This window comes from Haliotis rubra, unplaced genomic scaffold (assembly GCF_003918875.1).
Source record: "Haliotis rubra isolate DU_JTF1 unplaced genomic scaffold, ASM391887v1 Scf25, whole genome shotgun sequence".
In the NCBI taxonomy this organism is placed as follows: domain Eukaryota; kingdom Metazoa; phylum Mollusca; class Gastropoda; order Lepetellida; family Haliotidae; genus Haliotis; species Haliotis rubra.
In genome coordinates this window covers 3,659,924-3,681,388 of record NW_025766558.1, presented here as the reverse complement: position 1 = coordinate 3,681,388, position 21,465 = coordinate 3,659,924, and the positions used below count along the sequence as shown (strand labels likewise).

The 21,465-nt window shown below is 40.5% G+C and overlaps 1 protein-coding gene across 1 annotated transcript in view; it reads right to left on the bottom strand.

Moving 5' to 3' along the window:
• LOC124279323 overlaps positions 1-21,411 on the bottom strand; it is a 133,911-nt gene extending 112,500 nt beyond the window's left edge. The window contains exons 1-13 of the mRNA XM_046715134.1: positions 21,241-21,411; positions 16,212-16,302; positions 13,649-13,685; positions 11,155-11,275; positions 10,758-10,809; positions 10,381-10,481; positions 5,962-6,056; positions 5,488-5,534; positions 5,303-5,357; positions 5,076-5,145; positions 3,389-3,470; positions 528-814; positions 246-300 (exon numbers count right to left, since the gene is read on the bottom strand). Of these exons, the coding sequence (XP_046571090.1) occupies positions 246-300; positions 528-814; positions 3,389-3,470; positions 5,076-5,145; positions 5,303-5,357; positions 5,488-5,534; positions 5,962-6,056; positions 10,381-10,481; positions 10,758-10,809; positions 11,155-11,275; positions 13,649-13,685; positions 16,212-16,302; positions 21,241-21,390 (1,243 nt within the window). The 5' untranslated portion in view covers positions 21,391-21,411. The remainder of the gene's footprint in view (positions 1-245; positions 301-527; positions 815-3,388; positions 3,471-5,075; positions 5,146-5,302; positions 5,358-5,487; positions 5,535-5,961; positions 6,057-10,380; positions 10,482-10,757; positions 10,810-11,154; positions 11,276-13,648; positions 13,686-16,211; positions 16,303-21,240) is intronic.
• Between the last annotated feature and the right edge of the window lie 54 nt (positions 21,412-21,465).

Genomic DNA, 21,465 nt, shown 5'->3' with positions numbered 1-21,465 from the left:
TGGGAATTCATATTCAATCACCCCACAATGACACTTATAGCAAACAGAAAAATGGAACCATCTTTATTCTTACTCCATACACAATAGTCATTACAATAAGTATTGGTTCGAACAATTAATTTGAATTACACAAGCCCCTGCACTATACACAGGAAAAGTGATACTGTATAGCGTGTGAAAGACTAGCCCTTCGTCTTATAGTGAATCATATACGGCTGCTTACTTTCAATATTCTAATGACTCACCATGATGCTGATCTCCGGATCCAAAGCAGTAACCCTCTACAGCTTGGACGACTTGCTGAAAATGTGAAAATATATTATTTTGATAAATATATTGGCCAGAAATAGTCATAACATCCATCTATAAACAATACAAAGATTATATAAGCAATGATCAATTCAAGTATTACTTACATGATCAAGAATCATGATTTTGTGTTTAAAGGATAAGACTATCATTACTGACTTAACATTACTTTAAGAGGTCACGTTACTATTACTACATATATATATACATGTACCGACCATGATCGGCTTCTCTATGGCAATGCAGTGTATGAACACATGTCGTAGTTCCTCTTCATCGGGGTCTGTCCTGTTAAGAACATGTTTGACGATAAGTTCTTGAGATATTTCATCAGCGATTCTGGCGACAATATCTATGAAGACGAATCTTTCCACCGAACAGTTGGACTCCGCTGCTCCACAAGACACGTTAAGAACCGAGTTGACAAACTCCTTGTAGTCCTTTGGGTGTAGTGCCTGAAGAACCTTCCGGAGTTCCTGTACACACTGGGTTCGGTTAGCGTCACCTATACCACATATCATTAAAACATATAGGTAATGGTGTGGGCGCCTCACTTTCAGGTGATAGTGATATTTGATCATGAGACATTGGGGCGAAGATATTGCACATGTAAATACAAGACAAGATACTAGTACGCCGAATGATAAGTGGATTAGAAGTAACATAAGACGTAATGGAAGGCATTTGATCTTTGTAATGCAAACACTGACATACAGTGTAATATTTATAATGACATTTGGATCGAGGTTAAATCCCACAATTATGCATCTAAAACCAATAACATTTCTTTTTTAACAATTCGTTTAATGTTAGTTAATCTATCTCAATTTAAGTAAATCACGTATCTTCTGAATGAACAGTCAAGCATGTATGTCCTCCTTGACTGCATTGATTTTTCCATCACAAGAGATCAATATTTCAATGTCAAAACAGTTCAGGATTCTTTTTAAGGTTAATTATCATTTATGTTTTGCATTTTTAAAAGAAAAAGAATTGTTACATAAGGGGGGCTGAAAATGATTGTCCTCCCGTGGGGATACGAAAGTCCCAGGACATTCACCGTAAATTAAGCTTACGAAATATTTTAAAACATGGTATATTTTGTGATTTTAAGTTATGGCTAAATTTAACTACTATCAACAAAGGCTGAAGGGAAGGCGTGAATCCAGCTAAGGTCCATGCAGGTAGCAGAAGTATCTATAAGTCCCCTTGATCTCTCGTATGGTGATCTACTTTCAGTTGCTGGTGGTCTCTAGCCCGTTTTTATTGTAATGTCTTGTATTATATACTAGGCACATAAAGAAGCTGTGCATACAAAAATTTAAAATCTAAATTTATCAAACCTGTATAGACACATAAGGATTTAAACTCAGAGATTAGTAACATGTATCCAACATGCATGCACGTGCCACGTTCCGTGACGTGATTGGGTTCGTCCTTGAGACGTGCAATACGTTGTTGCACGTGCATTCCGGGAAAAAGAAAATGAGCAAATGAATGCCACACAATACTGTCACTTCGGAAAGCTCAACCCCTGCTCTTGCGATCGTTCAAAAAATTAAACGGCTATTGAAACGCATAGCAGGCTCACGTCTGCACAACGTCATGAGGCCATTGGGACGGTCCGTGGGGGAATGTCTCAACAAGTGGCTGCACATTTCCACTGCCACCGGAACACAAACGCTTCCAGAACGCAACTGACGTCATCGATCGGCCACGTTCTGGACGTCCACGTGTAACAACACCAAGACAGGACAGATGGATAAGGGGGACCCATCTTCGCCACAGGTTTCAGACTGCAGTGATGACTGCCCGAACCATCCCAGGACTTCGCGGTATCCACCCCAACACAGTTCGACAACGTTTAAGCCACCACGGGATCGGACCAGGACGTGGAGAAATGTTGTTTTTACAGATGGCTCCAGGTTTAACATTTCCCATAGTGATGGACGTCAACGTGCATATAGACTCGTGGGAGAACGTTATGCACAGGCCTGTGTCTTGGAATCGCTTTGGTGGTATTCCGTGATGATTTGGGGTGGAATAACAGCACGCCAAAGAACTCCTTTGGTGATTGTTCAGGGCAACTTAACTGGTGTGGGCTACAGGGATCAGATTCTTCGACCTGTGGCAATTCCTTTTCTGCAACGTCATGGCCCTGGGTTAACATTCCAACAGGACAATGCCCGCCCTCATACGGCAAGGGTTGCTATGGATGTCTTGCAACACCACAACATTGACTTACTGCCTTGGCCTGCAAATTCACCGGATCTCTCCCCGATAGAGCATGTTTGGGACGAAATGGTTCGACGTCTACGTCGTCTTCCTCATCTGCCAGATAACGTCCTTGACCTTGCTACAGAACTTGAGAGAATCTGGCGTGACATCCCACAAGCCTTCCTGGCACGTTTAATAGGCTCTGTGCGTCGTCGATGCACTGCTGTTCTCAATGCCGATGGTGGACATACCCGTTATTGAGCTTGTGACATGGTCGTTTGACCAATGTCCCGCTTGTGGACTTGTGACGTCATTGTGATTGACTTTTCAATTGAAATTCTCCCAACTTGTTATGGTCTCATGATCCCTCCATTAAAGTTTATATGTACCTTTGACATTGTTATCGTACTTATCAGCAGGGATAATATTTTAACTTTATGTGCCTAGTATAGTATAGTTTAATTTTAGTTAGATGCTAATTTAATATCTTTATCTGTGATACACTAGTAGTTTTATTGTCCATTGTCAACAGTTGGTTGGCTTTTTTTTAATTTCTAATTTTATTGATCCTTAATATGATAATTAATTGTTCTCGTCACGACATGGCTGACATATTGCTGATGTGACGATAAATATTAACTCATTATGAATGAACATTTAATCAAAATATTGGTTTTAGTGATTTGAAAGCACCTCTTTTTAAAAAATTGGTACTCATTTTTTTCATTTAACAATATTGTATGCTGTTGAATAATTGAATTCAGTTACTGAATTAAGGGAAATATGTTCCTGTTTCTTTCAATAGAATTTACCACTGTCACATTCTGGTGTGAGTAGGATCCACTGTACTGACGCGTTTTACCTTTCTCGGGATACATATGCACACACTGCAGGTAGTGAGATATGTTCTGTTGCACGTCGTGGATCCGTTTGTGCACCTTTTTCTGCAATGACAGAAGCCATCACATTGCTATCAGTAGAGTAAGTAAATATTGTGTAACGACATTGAGGAATGTCCACCGCTTCAGAGTACAATCACAAACACAAATCAACACAATTTAATCTAAGTAAACTGATACCGGTGACAATATCAAGAGGAATATCATTTGGGTCTAAAAGGTTTCTAACCTCCCTTAGCACAATGTTACACAAGTATCACTACAGACTAATTTAGGTTACCGGGGACGTAGTCAATCCCAGAATACCCACAGGGTACTTTCAAGTGCATGTATCATCCAACAAAATACTACACTTGGTCTCATTACATACGAATTATACGAGTGTCCTTCCTATGGTATCTGATCGAGCTTTTGACAATGAGACCGAGTGTGGTATTTATTTATTACCCACATCTTACCTGCATAAAATCGACACAATAGCGTATTTGTGTTATTTTTATGGTTTCAAATCGAAACCAGAACGTTTTAGGACTACATTTGCACTTCTTTTTCCATTCCTGAATATGCTCAATTGATTGTAGGTCTTATCTGTTTAGATTAAGACAAAACATATTGAAACGCTTTAAAATTAAATTATAGCAATTCTAAGATGCTTTGCTAAAAGATCAAAAGCGTCGACAGCACTTTTTCAGGCGATAATTACACCTTTTTACATGAGGTTACATTATATTTATCGTCACTAAGCAATTCTCGTCTGCGCCCTCGTAATCAAACGTACCCATGGTAACCGACGTCACGATGTATGCCAGGTGTCATAGCCTCGTACAGCCTCCAGCAGTAAACTACTCCGTAACAGCCCGTTTCTTGTTTTGCAGTTGTTTGGGTAACATCACTGGTTGAAACATTACGTTCATGTTTTCCGACGGATACAATGTCTCAGTTTGACTCACATTAAACAGCGACACGACAACGTTCGCCATGTTTATATTCCCACCATGCATCCATGGAATGTCGCGTGACTAATCAGCTTCCTCTGATCTAAACTTACGTTGGTAGTAGAAATACGACGTTCATATTGACCCATTTGGTTTACGTTAATCACAGATATAATTAGAATAATTCAGAGAAGTTTTTAACCCGAACATAAATCGACATCAAACTTTTTATCGTTTGGTTTTCTTTCTAACAACGTGCGTTTTAACGCAGGGGAGCAGGCACGTCAACAGAACTGTGCGTCCGTTAGCCCTGAGCGAGGACTTTTAATTTAGGTCACCGACACCGTCGTTTTTCTGGGGTATTTGTTCTGATTCAGGTCGTAATTAACCTTAGAAAGTACTGAATTTGGCATCTTAGAAAAGAAATACAGTTATACTATACATTTACCACCATAGTTTTGCCCTGAACTTCTATAACGTTAAACCGTCTAACTTAATTGACGTAGTAAAAGTTGTAGAATGAATGAATTCACTTGTTTGTTATGAACGAGAAAGTAGTTCCGTCAGAAAGTGTCCTAACTGGCGGGTCATCGGCTATTCAATGAAATCGTTAGAATCTCAGATTAACGCGATACGACACACGTGTGATGTACGAGTTCAGTATGCAACTACCCATACGATGACAACATGGGTAATAAAAGCCAGTTCCATATACCATTTTGAATTCAAGTGTGTCCTGTGCCAGATCTTGCAGATCTTTATCCTCCAGTGGACTGCTGACACGGCTAAAATGAAATATATCACAAGACATATACTCTGTAAACATCAACATGTATCAATCTGCACTAAATAGAAGGTCGTGTACATAAGACGATACTTATTAATAAACTTTGAAGTCATCCTTTAGTTTCAGGTATATTTTATTACATGTCCATAACGAACCTCTGTCCGTCCAGTTGTATGTTGGTTGTCGAAGCAGTCCATATATCAGGAACATCTGTTGAAAAGATGAATTGTTAATGTAAATTATTTTCGTACATATGTGTGATTACTCACTTTTCATGAAGAAAATATTGCACGTTTCTATTCTCACAACTGAAATGTATTATATCAGCTTTAGTACATACCTCCTGAGGTTGATATCTCATAGAACTTTTCTCCCGGTTGTAAAGCTCTAAACAGGAGAAAATGAAACGTTTGTTCTTTAGCACATAGGTTTTTAAAAGTTAATGATATAATATAATAATATCTTGTTTTTCTTTTCACCAAACACAGAACACGAATATTGGTGGTGAGAAAACAGAAGATCATACTAATGACTAAACTAAACATATTTTGTTTTCTACGTCAACGGGCTTTTACTTTCTGATTGTATTGATCTGAAATATAATATGTAATTGTTCTCGTCACGATATGGCTGAAACATTCCCGATGTGGCGGTAAATATTAACTCACTCACTCAAACATCTCAGCTATTTTAACAGTAATATTGCTTTAAGAAAATGTTTTGGATTGGGTCCAGACTCGATTTGGTTACAAACAAGACCGTACAGCTGTAATACTGCCGAGGTAGATGTTTACTCTTGATATGGTTTTCTTACCTTGCTTTTTTCTTTTTGCTGTTTTTTGGTTTCAGGAGGATTTTGTCATAGGCATGACCTCTGTGTAATGTCCCGTCGACATGATAGTGCAGAGTCTGTGCAAATATAATATTTGTTATACAGCACGTGTAATTAGAACCCACATAGAATGAGAATGTCTTCCATGTTGATGTGTTGTTGTTTTTTTACTTATTTCATCACACAATGTCAACGTCAAATTTCATGACCATGTCCTAATAGGTTTTGATTAGGCATTGTTTAAGGAACATCTCGTCACCTATCACTTAGCATTATCAGTATTACCGTATTACGTTCTTCAAAAAAAGGAAACGCATAGGTGATTTAGATTCGTGTAGCTGCATAAACAAATTTACAATTTCTTCCTAAAACGTCATCTTTGTGTGACTGTAAACCATTTCAGCGCCACGACGCAGCAATTGTAATGTTTTCCCTTGTTTTGGAAGCTTTAGAGGAAATATTCGCCATACCGGCACCAAGAAAGCATGAAAAGCAAGTATGCGGAAGATTATGCGGTATGGATCACTACAAAAAGGCAAACGTTGTGTTTAATTTCTTAAAGAGGAAATCATCATGCCACGACTGAGTGCCGTCAATTGAAACATCGCCATAGGCCGGCTTGAAGCTGGGGAGTCGCAGTGTGCAGTTCCCAGACATTTCAACGTTCATCAGAGCACCAAAACTCGCCTTAAACGTCGTTTCCTGCAGGCTAATTCCGCTCAACATCGCCCAAGAAGCGGCCGTCCAAGAGTTCGCACCCAGACCGAGGACCACTACATCCGGGCTGCCCACTTGCCACAGCCGTGGAGACTGCACAACGCATCCCTGGTTTGAGAAGAATTTCCGACCAAACTGTCAGGAATCTATTGCGTGAAGTGGGTATTCGCCCAAGAATGCCAGTTGTCGGCCCTGTTTTGAGAGACTTCCATCGGCGCAATCGCGTACGGTGGTGTCGTACAGTCCGGAGCTGGAACCTTACAAACTGGAGGCAAGTCGGGTTCAGTAATGATTCCCGATTTCTTCTTCACTGGCGAGTTTGGTTTTACGCCACTTTTAGCAATATTCCAGCAATATCACGGCGGGGGACACCAGAAAAGGGCTGCACATATTGTACCCGTGTGGGGATTCGAACCCGGGTCTTCGGCGTGACGAGCCAACGCTTTAACCACTAGGCTACCCCACCGCCCCTCTTCACCGGCGAGATAGAAGATAGCATGTTTACCGTCGGAAAAAGATTGAGTGAGTTTAGTTTTACGCCAGACTCAGCAATATTCCAGCTGTATGGCGGTCGAAGAAATGAACGTTTTTCCCCTAACTCTATTCGACAGGTCGACAGATTCGGTGGAGGAAGTGTCATGTTGGGGGTTAAGCTATCCAGCACACAAAGATCTGATTTAGTGGTAGTTCAGGGGAAATTGACATCAACGAAGTCCTTGCACATCACATGCTTCCAATTATGGACCGACAGAGGGAGTTGTTCCAGCATGACAACGCTACTTCACATACAATTTAAATTACATGAAATAATCACTCTTAAACGAACGCAATAAATTCTTCTGAAAATTCCTTATGTGTTTCCTTTTTAAAGACTGTATTGTATTAATATGTAACAAGTACACATTTTTTACCAAACCCCGTTGAGAAATATTTATCAGAATTAATCTAAGGAATACAATCCTGTATAAACATTTGAACGTCCCCAATATAGGTAAAGAGGAGACACTGTTTGACTTTGACGCACAGAACTTGATGTCACAGGTTAAAAAGTTGATATGCAAATAATGATTTTACATCGCATCAGCAATAGTAACTATCAATAATTCAATTATCATGGATATGGTTAAGTGATACTAAACTCAGCCATGTTGGATCCTACACATGCTTGGAAATCAGATATTGGAACAAATTCTGTTGATCCTTCCGTCTTTCCGTCCACCCGCTTCTCAAAGGGAACATATTTCTAAAAACAATATTTAACTAACATTTAAAACACTAATGTAACTACTCAAAATCTAAATCGTTCGAGTTTGCAAGGATGGTCCCTTATTCTATGCCTTTCAGCTTAGTTCGAACTGCGTGAATAGGGATCACGTACGTTTTCTCAAAAACTATTTACGTTATATTTTAGACGCTGATGTTACTAAAGCACTGTCGGAAATAGACGAAAAACGGTTTAGGCTGTTACTCTGTATCCCTTAAATTTACACAGTTGCAAACAGCATGTGTCCAAATAACCCACAAACGGCCTAACTGGGCTTTCTGTTGGATGCGTAATAGTATATCCAGAAAAGCATGTTTACTCGTAAAATCGGGCAAAACCTAGAAAAATGCTCCATAGCTGCTAGATCAGAATATGGATGGCTATTAGGTCCCTCAGTCAGGTGTAACGACGGACCTCCGACTCACTTGGCATGAAATGTATGTGCATCCATCCATGTGCACAAGGGGTCATCTCAGAGATATTTTAAGCTTTTTGCGTATTGAAAAAGTCTCATCTATTGATTAACATCTTACGTGTCTTTCTTTCATAAACCATATGTTGAGACATGTGAAAAAGTATGATACCCCTAGAAAAGCTTAAATCAGTCATCGTATTACATGTCTCATAATATATAGGCGGCATGACCACCCGAAGATCGACAGGACTGGATAATCTTTGTAAATTGTTATGACATGCAGTTTGCTTCCCCAGTTAAATTCCCCTGAAGGATTATCTTATCTCAGCTGATATCTCTATCCCCCAGCCCGACCCCCACCACCGTCTGCAATACCCGTCCTGGTTTTGCTTTTGAGATGACCGCTGATACATGTTTCTTTTTATTGTTATAGTGTGACGCCATGGTAGCTACATCCTTAATAATTTCAGTATTAAAGTTATTATTTTATACGTCAGCTACTTTTAATTTCAAAATTGGCATTTAAAACGTGTCTTTTGTAATGCAATATCATCGCACACAAATTTGCATAAAGCCATGGTATGTTCCAAACAAGTCGCTTTGGACTAAGAAAAAACACATTGCTCTGCACTAATCTTTCCCCAGTAAAGTCCTTTTTCTACGTTTCCTATTTGTTTTCTATTTCCGACAGTACTTTTAGCCATGATGTAACATACGTTCAGCATTGCTTTCTTAGATTCTTTTGACAGAGTTATGGCCCATGGTCTATGCTTGTGAAACTGCTACAATATTCTAATGTGATAACGCTGTTTTCTTGTTGACAAACCTTTCCAAGTTAAAAAATTGGTGAGTGGTACTTCTATTTCTTTTAATTCCAGATGCGTTAAGGAGTTCATGGTGGGACTTAGCGATCAGGGCCCGGTTGTGCAATACTCGGTTATCTTAACCGGCGGTTAACTCCTAACGGCCGGTTAAATACTTAACCTGCCGTTTGCTAACCGAACGCTAAATATGCGTTGCTCAAAACATGGTTAGTGATGCCGTTAGCTGACGTCACCGTCAAAGATTAACATTGCGGATGACGTCATTCATTAGCTTACATATATGCCACAATTCCGTTTTCTGTTTACTTCCGGTTTGCCAAAAATGGAATCGCAAAATCTCGACTGCACCCCTGGGAAAAGTAAAAGTAAAATTTTTCTAGTGACGAGGAGAATGTGATCCAGTCAATAGTTGAGGCCAGCTGGTTTTTGTTATCGGAGAAACATTCGACTGAAATTACGAAGAAACGGGAAAATGGTTACAGTCAGAGCTTGTAAGAGAGGGGAATGTGAAGACCGGCGGAAGGCCAGCACTGCCTGAGCTCAGTCAAGCAACCAGCCGCATCATTCACGTGGTGCCTGACTCGCAAGTTTTGACAGAGTAATTTTCATTAAATCATCAAACAAAAAATGAAGCTAAATGTCCTGTTAAGTAATTTTACTCAAAGTAAACTGAAGCTTGTACATTGCACGTAGGCATAAACTGGATCTAGGTTTCGATATTCAAATATAACATTTAATCAAAGTGACTACGAAATGGGCCAGCATATCACTCGCAGAAATAGATAATGTTTTGTTTATTTTATCCTACACATCAGTTGCGACAGCAATGTTTATGCGTTAACAGCCTGTTAAAAGTTAACAGTTTTGAACAACAAGATAACCCTATGTTATCAGTTAACAGTCGGTTAAATGTACTTAACGGCTGGTTAAAAGATAACAGAGTTTTGAACAACCGGGCCCAGCTTGCTGAAGAGCTAAGGAACCGTTATACACAGAGATGAAAGGGTAAAGGTTGGGTGCATTGCAACAGCTTAAAGAGTGCATGTTTTAACACATTAGAACTGTGAATAACATCTTGCCTCACAAAGTTAGGGCAATTCATGGTCTAATCTGCAAAACTTGTTATTATGAATCATCCATTATATTGAGAAATTAGAACTACAAATTTTAAATGGCTTTACCTTGTGGTGGGTTCTCTCTGCTCTCTCATGGCTGAAGTGGGTGCGAGTCAGGGTTCTCCCGGATGGCGATGTATCCACGGTATACTTGTGCGTCAGATTGCCTGGATAAGTAAACCAAAGCATGTGTAATGATTGAACTAAAATTTAGTTTAAATTCAAGCAGTATTCTCGCAATATCATAGCAGGGGTCAAAAGGACTAGGTTTCACATATAGCAGCCTTGTGGAGAAATGAACTCGGCTAAACTACTAAACTTCAAGGGCCTTGTTTCTCTGTTAAACGTATGGACGTCTTCAGATCATACCGTTTGGCTCTATTATGGCCGTCCTCAGAAGGTGATGTAGCACACGTGGGAGATTTCTACAAGGGATAACTCACCTAGGTGATCTAAATCTGTTGTCTCGTAAGAGTCCGTGCTTTCTCCAGATTCCTTGACAGCAATGACCCAAAACGTATACAATGTATGTAGAACTATGCCGCTACACGTTGGGATTAACGTAACATTAATAATCGCAAACGTCTATCAGAACAAACACATAATGTACTATTGAGAAGAGACATAGAGCACAAAGTATGCTCAGCAGAGTGAATTTTAATTTGATTTTTTATAAGCTAAGCTCAGACTCGTGTGTTCAATAATATATGTCTTGGCATAGCATTTATGTAATTTCCATATCCATTTGGCCTTTACATCCAATGGTATCAGTTGGGGCAGAACATCGAGGATGCCTTTTCTCTAAGATTGAAGTTTTACATATAGTATCGCAATGTATACCCTGACAGTAACAGAGAAAAGACCGGTGACAGCTTTCTTGATGACCACCAGCTCGTCCTCGTCTTCAGGATGAACATGGACCAGGTCAATAGATCCTTTAATATTGGTCCCAAACAGGAATCTGCAAGGAGAGTAATACAACCTTATAAAGACATCTAAAGTCTCCAGCAAATGTCATCCAGTGGCAAGGAGCAGGACCTGCACATATTAACATTGTCACAACCAAGTGTAATAAAAACCCGTAGTCCAGGCGAGAGCTAGCGAACAAGTGGGTACAAACATGGGCTTTACGCGCGGGAAAGGCACGCAGCACGTGCGTGTGTCGTACATAGGCGGCTGTCTGGGTGCACAGCTTGTTTAGAGAGCGACAACGACTAGGTTGAGGGAGCTTCGTTACGTGAGCAGATCTTGCCTGTGATGGGCGCATGATGGCGCTGTGATAGCGACTTGAAGTAGAGGGCGCTTCGTTATGGTGTGGAGACGGTGTCCCATGGGAGTTTTGACCTTGGCCAGGTCGTGTGTTTGTGTCGTGACACTGGGATGATCGAGTCATTCGTTTTATATGCCTGTGCAGCAATATTTATGAGCATTTCAAGAAGAAGATCTATTTCAATAGTTCACATTTCTTGCACTGTATGCTATAGATGTGACTACCTTGTCGGCCATTCTGAAAGCTCATTCATTAATGGAAGCAAACGTCCGATTCAGCTCGTTGTTCCAGCAGCTTCTTGCAACACGTCGAAGACATACAGACAATGACACACTCGACTTTAAGTCAGGTAAGTTGAAACAGTTCATTTAAATACAAAAAGCATTTGTCAATATCAAACTGATGTAAACGCAAACTATACTCAGCAGCAAAAAGACACGTCAGTGCGAATTCAAAATTAGATAGGCACTATAATCAAATCATAACAGAAATTGACATAATAAACGGATCAAAAGAAATCAATTGTGTACAATATCTTGAGACATCAATGAATAACTCAGCAGAATTTCAAGACATTACGTGAATGTTGTAGTCCATTCAGACTCTTGACTTCAGTATCTAGTGTGACCACCACGAGCGGCAATAACTGCAGCACAGCGTCTACACCTGGAGTGCACCAATCGATTGATGAAGGCCATTGGCACCTGGAACCACACTCTGAGAAAGGCCTGGCGAAATAAATCGGCTGTGTTCGGCCTTGGTATGACATTATTCAGACTCCTCTGAATTTCATCCCAAAGATGTTCAATTGGGTGTAAATCAGGACTAAGGGCTGGCCACTGCAAAATGTTGACACCGTTCCGCTGTAGGAAATACCGTGCAGCTCTGGCAGTATGGGCGCGAGCGTTATGCTGGAAAATGTTGTTCCGGTGACGTGTGAAATGTGGTATGATGTGGGGTCCGAGAGCTTGGTCGATGAAGCGCACCGCTGTGATGCCGCCTCCTCTCCCTGGAACAAGGTTCTGGAACACCACGGGACCCACTCTCGGGTTCATGCCTATTCCACCCCATACCATGATGCTTCCATCTCCCCATGAGTCTCTTTCCATAACACATTGGTCTGAGTAACGCTGTCTACGTCGTCGCCATATTCTTGTTCTGCCATCTGCAGTTGATACGCAGTACCGACTCTCATCTGTGAAGAGAACAGTTCTCCAGTGCCTGTATCGCCAGTTTTGGTGTTATAGGGCAAACTGTAGACGTTCAAGACGATGACGAGGGGTGAGGATAGGTCCACGTAGGGTCTACGGCAATGGAGGTCCCCGCTGTTAAGACGTCGGCGGACTGTATAAGTACTGATTGGTCTTCCGTGTGTTCCCACTGTCTGGCGTGCTGTTTCGGATGCCTGCATGAAGGGATTATGTACACGGCGGTGTTGTCGTCGTGTGGTCACCCGTGGTCCGCCAGTATGGGGGCGATCATGTGTGCTGTTGGTGGCCCGGAAATGTTGCTGCAGCCTGTAGATGGTCCGAACGTTGATCTGGAAGCGATTGGCAACGGCCTGTGCAGTATGGCCAGCTTCAAATCTTCCTAGCGCCTGGTTCCTCTCAGCTGTCGTGAGTCGCGGAATCCTGCTGACGTTGTAATGTGAATGTCTCAACCAGGTTTGGGGGTGCATTTTATAGGGCTGGTCCTTGTGAACAGCACGTGCAGCATGAGTTACATGAGAAACATGTCGAACACCGATCTCCGAGATCTGGTTGCGTTTTTGGGACCATTTCCTGGGTTCCATTTTGAGTTTGGGAAGGAAAAGTTGGAGATGTCCAAAATATACAATCAAAACATTAAATGAGTTTACATTTATCCGTTTCTGCGAAGGAAAATTCCAAACTGACGTTTCTTTTGCTGCCTAGTATATATCGATATAGTGACCTTTAGAAGGACTTTAGTTTCTTATAATGCTACGAAAATAGTGACCGCCCATATTACCTGATGTTTATCATTTACTCAGTGCTTAGGATCATTTGGTCATATAGTCAGGAAAAGATGTGTAAAAATACTCACATTGTTTCTAAATTCCAACCTTTGGGGTTATTGAAGTCTGCAAAATAACGAAACATATTTGTTTTAATAGTAAATACACTTTTTCAAAAACACACTATCCGGTAAGTGGCACACTTAGGTGACCAAACGAGTTTCATTTTACTCGGCTTTTACTGGCATAACCAGACATTATTGAGAATTTTAGGAATATGTTTAATTGGATTTCTAGTATAAACAACCTTGACCAGCTATCAAGTGATTGGTTTTATTCAAGAGAGACAACTCCGTTAATCGTTTTTCATTAGTTTGTGAAGAGTTATCCACCTTTGTTTACTTGCTCGCAGACGGCATTTTCAGTGATCCTCAGTATGGATGATTTAGAGAAGAGGAAGTTGATTTTAGAGTATTATGACAAGGAAATCAGATCAGCTAAAGTGATTGCAAGTAGAACAGGCATCCCTTTGTCCACTGTTTATCGTGTTTTGAAAAATATTGCAAATGGATATGGCATTGAGCACCAGGGAGGCGCAGGTAAGCCCAGAAAATTGACTGTCGGTGACAGAAGGCGGCTTAGTAGTCTCGTTTCTAAAAACAAACGAAGGAGTTTAGAAAACTTTAGACTGGATATGATTGATAGAGGAACTGTGGCTGTCTGTAAGGAGACAATTAGAACTGAGCTGCATGCAATGGGTTGGCAGAAAAGTCGAGGAATTCCATCACCGATCATAAAACATGAACAAAAGGAACTAAGGTTGAACTGGTGCTTACAGCATAGAAATTTTAACTGGGACAATGTGATTTTCTCAGATGAAAGTTCTGTGTGGCTGTTTCCTAATACACTGAAATTCTGCACCAAACAAACTGAAAAACCTTTGTATCAGTGGCCAAAGTACAGTCCGAAATTCAACGTGTGGGGTGGCATATCTGTGTTAGGGGCAACGCCCCTCTGTGTATTTGAAAGGAATATGAACAGTAAGCGGTACACAGATATTCTTGAGGGACATTTACTTTCATCTGCTCACGTGTTCTATGGAAAGTTTTGGATTTTCCAGCAGGACAACGACCCAAAACATCGTTCAAAGCATCCACAGGCCTGGTTTCATTATAAGATTGGCCAAACTATAGCCCTGACCTAAATCCAATAGAAAATGTTTGAGACTTATGAAGAAAAGTGTCAATAAGAAAATTCTGACAAATATTGCTGAAATGAAAGAAGAGGTGGTCCGATATTGGGACAGCATGGACCACGACTTTCTAACTTGATCAGTAGTATGCCCCGCCGCATTGAAGCCTGCGTTGCTGCCCATGGTGACTTGACAAAATACTAACTGTTCACCTGTCTTTGAATCTGGAGTTATGTTCTGATAATATTCACGTTTAATACGTGAGTAATGAGTGAAAAAAATATAAACATTTACAATCTCTAAATTCTCAATAATTTCTGGTTGTACTGTACGATTATAACCGGGTTTATTTCAGGGTTAATGGCGAGACCTAACCTGACGCATCCGTCCATTTCAACTGAACATGGAGTGTATGCAACGCGCCCTTTTGGCAAAACGCGACCCTACAAGTGTGCAAGATCACGTGATCACAAATTCATGTACCAAACCACCGTGTTGAATTTGAAGGTAATGAGAAAAAAGACAATCTTTGAGAAATGAACAATTCTCGTGCCACGCCTTACAAATGTTAAACGTGAACGTGCAATTTGTATGCTACAGGCTAGCCAGTCCATGGCTGTTGTACATGCCATGAGATGCGGTATACGAACAATTCGAAAACTGAGGCCACGTGTGCATCTAAAGGGTACGACATCTGACTGCCCCAGGTCAGGACGGCAATCCCGGAGACAATCAAGTTCGGCTTCGTTATTTGTGCAATCGTTTTACGACCGCAACGTCAACCAGCAACGCACTATCTAGGGGTCACGTAAACTTCTGTGCACTCATCAATTTTTCATAATTCGTGGGAACGTCAATGCAGCGGAACTGGTGCCGTTCGTGGCTGCTCATTGCCCAAGCCTCCAATTCCAACATGACAATGCTACACCACCCATAGCTGTTACACGAAATGCAAAATGCGGGTACTGACGTCATGAGTGGCCATTGAGATCACATGACCTCAATCCCACTGGATGCTCATGGAAGTCGTTGAGACCTCAGCCCCAGAATGTTGAAAAAAGGAGCGACATGTTGGTACAGCAATGGCGCAGGTTGCCAAATGCTGTGTTCACGGGTGCTAGGCAGTCAATGAGACAACGTTGCCATCCTGTTGTGAATGCGACAGCGGGGGCATACGCGGTACTGAACCAGTTCTAATACAGAATACATCAAAAAGTGACCCCCTTCGTGCGCCTGTTGACTGTGGAGAGTGCAGCAAGCCAAGAGCACATTGATTCCTAATTCTGTTTAACTCTACGCCCATTACGTCCATAAACCAGATTTATCCACTAGCAATACACTTTGTTTTAAATGGGTATGTTTGGGGCATAAAGTAACACATGGGAAGTTTCTTGTTTTGTTCAGTATATTACATGTATAAGATGTTGTTTGAAAACAATATTCGTAAAAGATATACTCACATCTGCCATCTGCAAACTGCACAATACTGATCACACGTAACGAATGCAGTCTCCCTCCATCATCTGTCGTATTGAGAGCTCTGATCTTGAACTGAAGATATTCACAGACACCCATGCGGTCATTTATTCTGTCAAAGTATACTCAAAGGCAAAAGTTATTGCGATTGACTTGAAGTTAGATATGTGAATTAACAACTGATATTTTCATGATGAGACAACAGGATTGCAAATGGCACATTTTAAACTCTTAAAGTGAGAGAACAGTCCAAGTGAAATTCACAGTAAGTAACGTGTATGTCGTAACATCAATGCACGCTTGACACTTCGCGTCATAGAGACAATCAAACGTCGCAAGAGGCCTTGCGGAATGACATTCCATATCTATGGAAGCACCTGGTGGAGATAGTGAAGAGTGATGGGGAAGGGGATTTACCCATGTTGTAATCTCCATTTCGTTGTGTTCGATAGAGGACAGATCTGGGGATTCAGCGGGCCAGGGAAGGACGTTAACGTTGCGTTGCGCCAAGACCTGCTCAACCACTCTGGCGACACGAGGTCTGATGGAAGATTGTTCCTGGACCATTCTGCTTGAGAAACGGTATGACGTCTGAATTAACAATTTCACCTCTGTACCTGAGACCCGTTAAATTTCCATTGATGACAAGCAAAGATGTACGTTCAGCACTCTTTATCCCACCCCAAGCCATCACTCCACCGCAGCCAAAACGGTCAGCCTCAAGGACACAGTTTCTAACAAAACGCTCACCATGTCGTTGGTAAACTCGCAAGAGGAATGTGGTGTCGTCAGTGAAGTGAGCATGTGTCCACTCACGTGCTCTCCACCGCAGATGGGGGCGGTGGGGGTAGCCTAATGGTTAAAGCGTTGGCTCGTCACGCCGAAGACCCGGGTTCAAATCCCCACATGGGCACAATGTGTGAAGCCCATTTCTTGTGTCCTCCGCCGTGATGTTGCTGGAATATTGCTAAAAGCGGCGTAAAACCAAACTCAGTCAGTCCACCGCAGATGATGTTTGCACCACTGCAGTCGTAGTCGTTGGTGACGTAATGTCAAAATGTCCTGTGTGCAGCCAGACGTCGGCGAATGGTCTTTGGCGATATCCTGTTGACATCAGGAACTGTTCGCGCTGTCAGTGTGGCTACTTGGAATCTTTGGCGCAGACGGGTGCTTCGAACCCAACGATCGTTACGTGGCGTGGCTTGGTTACAGGTCGACGGTCACTTTGTGGACTATCTGCAACGACGGCGTTTTGTTGATAATGTCTCCTGTGCACGTTAAACTGCTGTGCAACGCTGTGCTGGGGTGTTCCGGTTTCAAGTATTCCAATGGCTCGCCATCTTTCATTTTCAGTGACATGGAGCAATGCAAGCAGATTCTTCCAAATTTGTGGGGTTCTTACCTGTCGACGTCTAAACAATGATATGGGTGACAAAGATTCGAGGTCTAGAACAACACGTTTTAAAGCGAACGTTTTATGTATTTTTCCACGGACATCTTGAAAGCAAACAAAAAATTGCCGACAGGGCCCTGTTTAGGTTATAGATTAAGTTATTTTAAAGAATATTAAAAAGCATTATAAAAATGTTCTCATTTATACAAACAAATGAGTTGATGACCTTCCCCTTGAATATATTTCGCCCTTGAATTAGTTTGACTTACAGACGAAACAATCTCCTGAAAGTTCATACGTTACACTATGGGTTTTTTCTAAACTTTGCACCGACCATTCTCAATTGTACACCTCACATTGAACAAAGAATGTTTCAGCACAGGAAAAATTTAAAATTGAGTTTAGAATGTATCAAATTTCATTGAAAAACGAAAAACGAATCCTCAGCAGGCATTTTGTGGTATTAAAGACTATTATTTTCCATATCAACACATGATATCATCTTGCAACTTTATAATTTACTTTGATAAATCTAGCAATAGCATAGATATCATTTTTTTATCATAATTTGCATGAAAGTCATTTTGATAATAAGTATGAGTAAAACACTTACATTAACAAACAATCCAGGAAGGACAAAATATTCATAACGAATTATATGTCAAGTTTTCCACATGACATTGTGTCATAAATATCAATATTTCACCATCAATTTCACTAAAATAATAGTTTAGACATGTTACAGAGTCTTTACCACTGGTAACGGAGAATTTTAGACTGAAAGATGATGGTAACGGATCATTCAGAATATGGTAATACGTAGTATATATATTGTATATAAACATTTCCTTGGGCGATAACTTGTGTGCATCATGCAATTTCAAGTCGCCAAAATAAACAAGTCCTAAGGTGATAGGATTTCTATATTATCCCAAGAGAAATTTTGTGTGCATCATGTATATTTCTCCAGTTTTACATTCTTAAAGCATGACTATGTCACATCATTACCTCTCGAAATGGAACACAGACAAATGATAGTACAAAGCCACATTCACAATGCCTAACACACTTAGACTGTACAAAAACAATTATTTTCAGAAGATGAATTTGATGATGATTGTAATCTACACATTGTTGTAGATAATGCTGACTATCTGTCAATAATAAATAGACTTCAAAATGTAACGTGTTGTTTCAAGTAACACCATATGTGAATAAACACTACAGGCTTGATTAATAGACTGTAATTTTACATCTCTGTTCAAGTGGCGATTCATGGCTCTTTTAATCCCACTTCCGGAATATTGAAGTAAAGCTAAGGATACTTCGTTGTCTTTACCGTGATTCCTTATTCATTTGGTGAGTATACATTCATATTTGAATGTTCAATAGTATTTTTTTGCCATTTATTGTTTTTTTAGACCACATGCCCGCCCAAATCTGGGAACAGTCAAGCGATGAGAAACACAGAATTAAATACGGACGCCCTCATGCATGTTATACACTGCGCATGTGCTGTCTGGATATGAACTCTTAGTCATGTGGTCTGTATTCGTGAACAAGCTTGCTGTGTATGACCTAATTAAGTTATTTTCGACATCAGAGCTGATTGCAGAGAAAACAGCATTGGGGGCCGAGAATGAATGCCTGATATGCTTGCTGCGTAGGCAAACATAAACATGTTTTTGAAAATATGTTTCTAATCTGACTTTTTTAAATATTCTTTCCCTGAGCAGTTAGAATGATTTTATCGTTTGGTACCAATACTACTACTACCACTAATACTACAACTACCACTAATATTACTTTTGTTTAAAATTGGGTCCAACAATTCAAGTCACTACAACTACCACTAATATTACTTTTGTTTAAAATTGGGTCCAACAATTCAAGTCACTACCACTACCACTAATTTTGTTTAAAATTGGGTCCAACCATTCAAGCCACTACTACTACACTACCACTAATTTTGTTTAAAATTGGGTCCAACCATTCAAGCCACTACCACTACCACTAATTTTGTTTAAAATTGGGTCCAACCATTCAAGCCACTACCACTACTACTACCACTAATTTTGTTTAAAATTGGGTCCAACCATTCAAGCCACTACCACTACTAATTTTGTTTAAAATTGGGTCCACCATTCACCACTAATTTTGTTTAAAATTGGGTCCAACCATTCAAGCCACTACCACTACTACTACCACTAATTTTGTTTAAAATTGGGTCCAACCATTCAAGCCACTACCACTACCACTAATTTTGTTTAAAATTGGGTCCAACCATTCAAGCCATACTACTACCACTACCACTAATTTTGTTTAAAATTGGGTCCAACCATTCAAGCCACTACCACTACTACTACCACTAATTTTGTTTAAAATTGGGTCCAACCATTCAAGCCACTACCACTACTACTAATTTTGTTTAAAATTGGGTCCAACCATTCAAGCCACTACCACTACTACTACCACTTTTTGTTTAAAATTGGGTCCAACCATTCAAGCCATTCACTACTAATTTTGTTTACCAACCATTCAAGCCACTACCACTACTACTACCACTTTTTGTTTAAAATTGGGTCCAACCATTCAAGCCACTACCACTACCACTACCACTAATTTTGTTTAAAATTGGGTCCAACCATTCAAGCCACTACCACTACTTTTTGTTTAAAAATTGGGTCTAATTTTGTTTAAAATTGGGTCCAACCATTCAAGCCACTACCACTACTACTAATTTTGTTTAAAATTGGGTCCAACCATTCAAGCCACTACCACTACTGCTACCACTAATCTTGTTTAAAATTGGGTCCAACCATTCAAACCACTACCACTAACACTAATTTTGTTTAAAATTGGGTCCATCCATTCAAGCCACTACCACTACCACTAATTTTGTTTAGAATTGGGTCCAACCATTCAAGCCACTACCACTAATTTTGTTTAAACTTGGGTCCAACCATTCAAGCCACTACCACTACCACTAATTGTGTTTAGAATTGGGTCCAACCATTCAAGCCACTTCCTACTAATTTTGTTTAAACTTGGGTCCAACCATTCAAGTCACTACCACTACCACTAATTTTGTTTAGAATTGGGTCCAACCATTCAAGCTACTACCACCACTACCGACCATTCAAGCACTACCACTACCACTAATTTTGTTTAGAATTGGGTCCGACCATTCAAGCCACCATACCACTACCACTAATTTTGTTTAGAATTGGGTCCAACCATTCAAGCCACTTTCACTAATTTTGTTTAGAATTGGGTCCAACCATTCAAGCCACTACCACTACCACTAATTTTGTTTAGAATTGGGTCCAACCATTCAAGCCACTACCACTACCACTAATTTTGTTTAGAATTGGGTCCAACCATTCAAGCCACTACCACTACCACTAATTTTGTTTAGAATTGGGTCCAACCATTCAAGCCACTACCACTACCACTAATTTTGTTTAGAATTGGGTCCGACCATTCAAGCCTGGAGTCCCAATACAGTGGTTTACAGCAGTGTGAACATGTTGACTACTAACGTTTGATTATCAGGAGCTGAACGTTTGCAATAAATTGAACCCATGAAAATACATAACAGATTATTAATAACAACTTACCTTCAGAACAGTGGTGATATTTTTATGGCCGAACAGTTCCGACATAGAAGAGTAGGTATACTGATGGTCGTAGCCGTCTTGGAAGAAATACCCCTGACTGTATGAGCACAGTAGCAGGAGGGCTGCTCCAACCCAGCCGGCGCTCTTCATGATAACGGTGAACGCGCAGCTAATGTTGAAATCTTAGCTTGAGCCTACTGTATATACTGACAAGTTATTGTAATT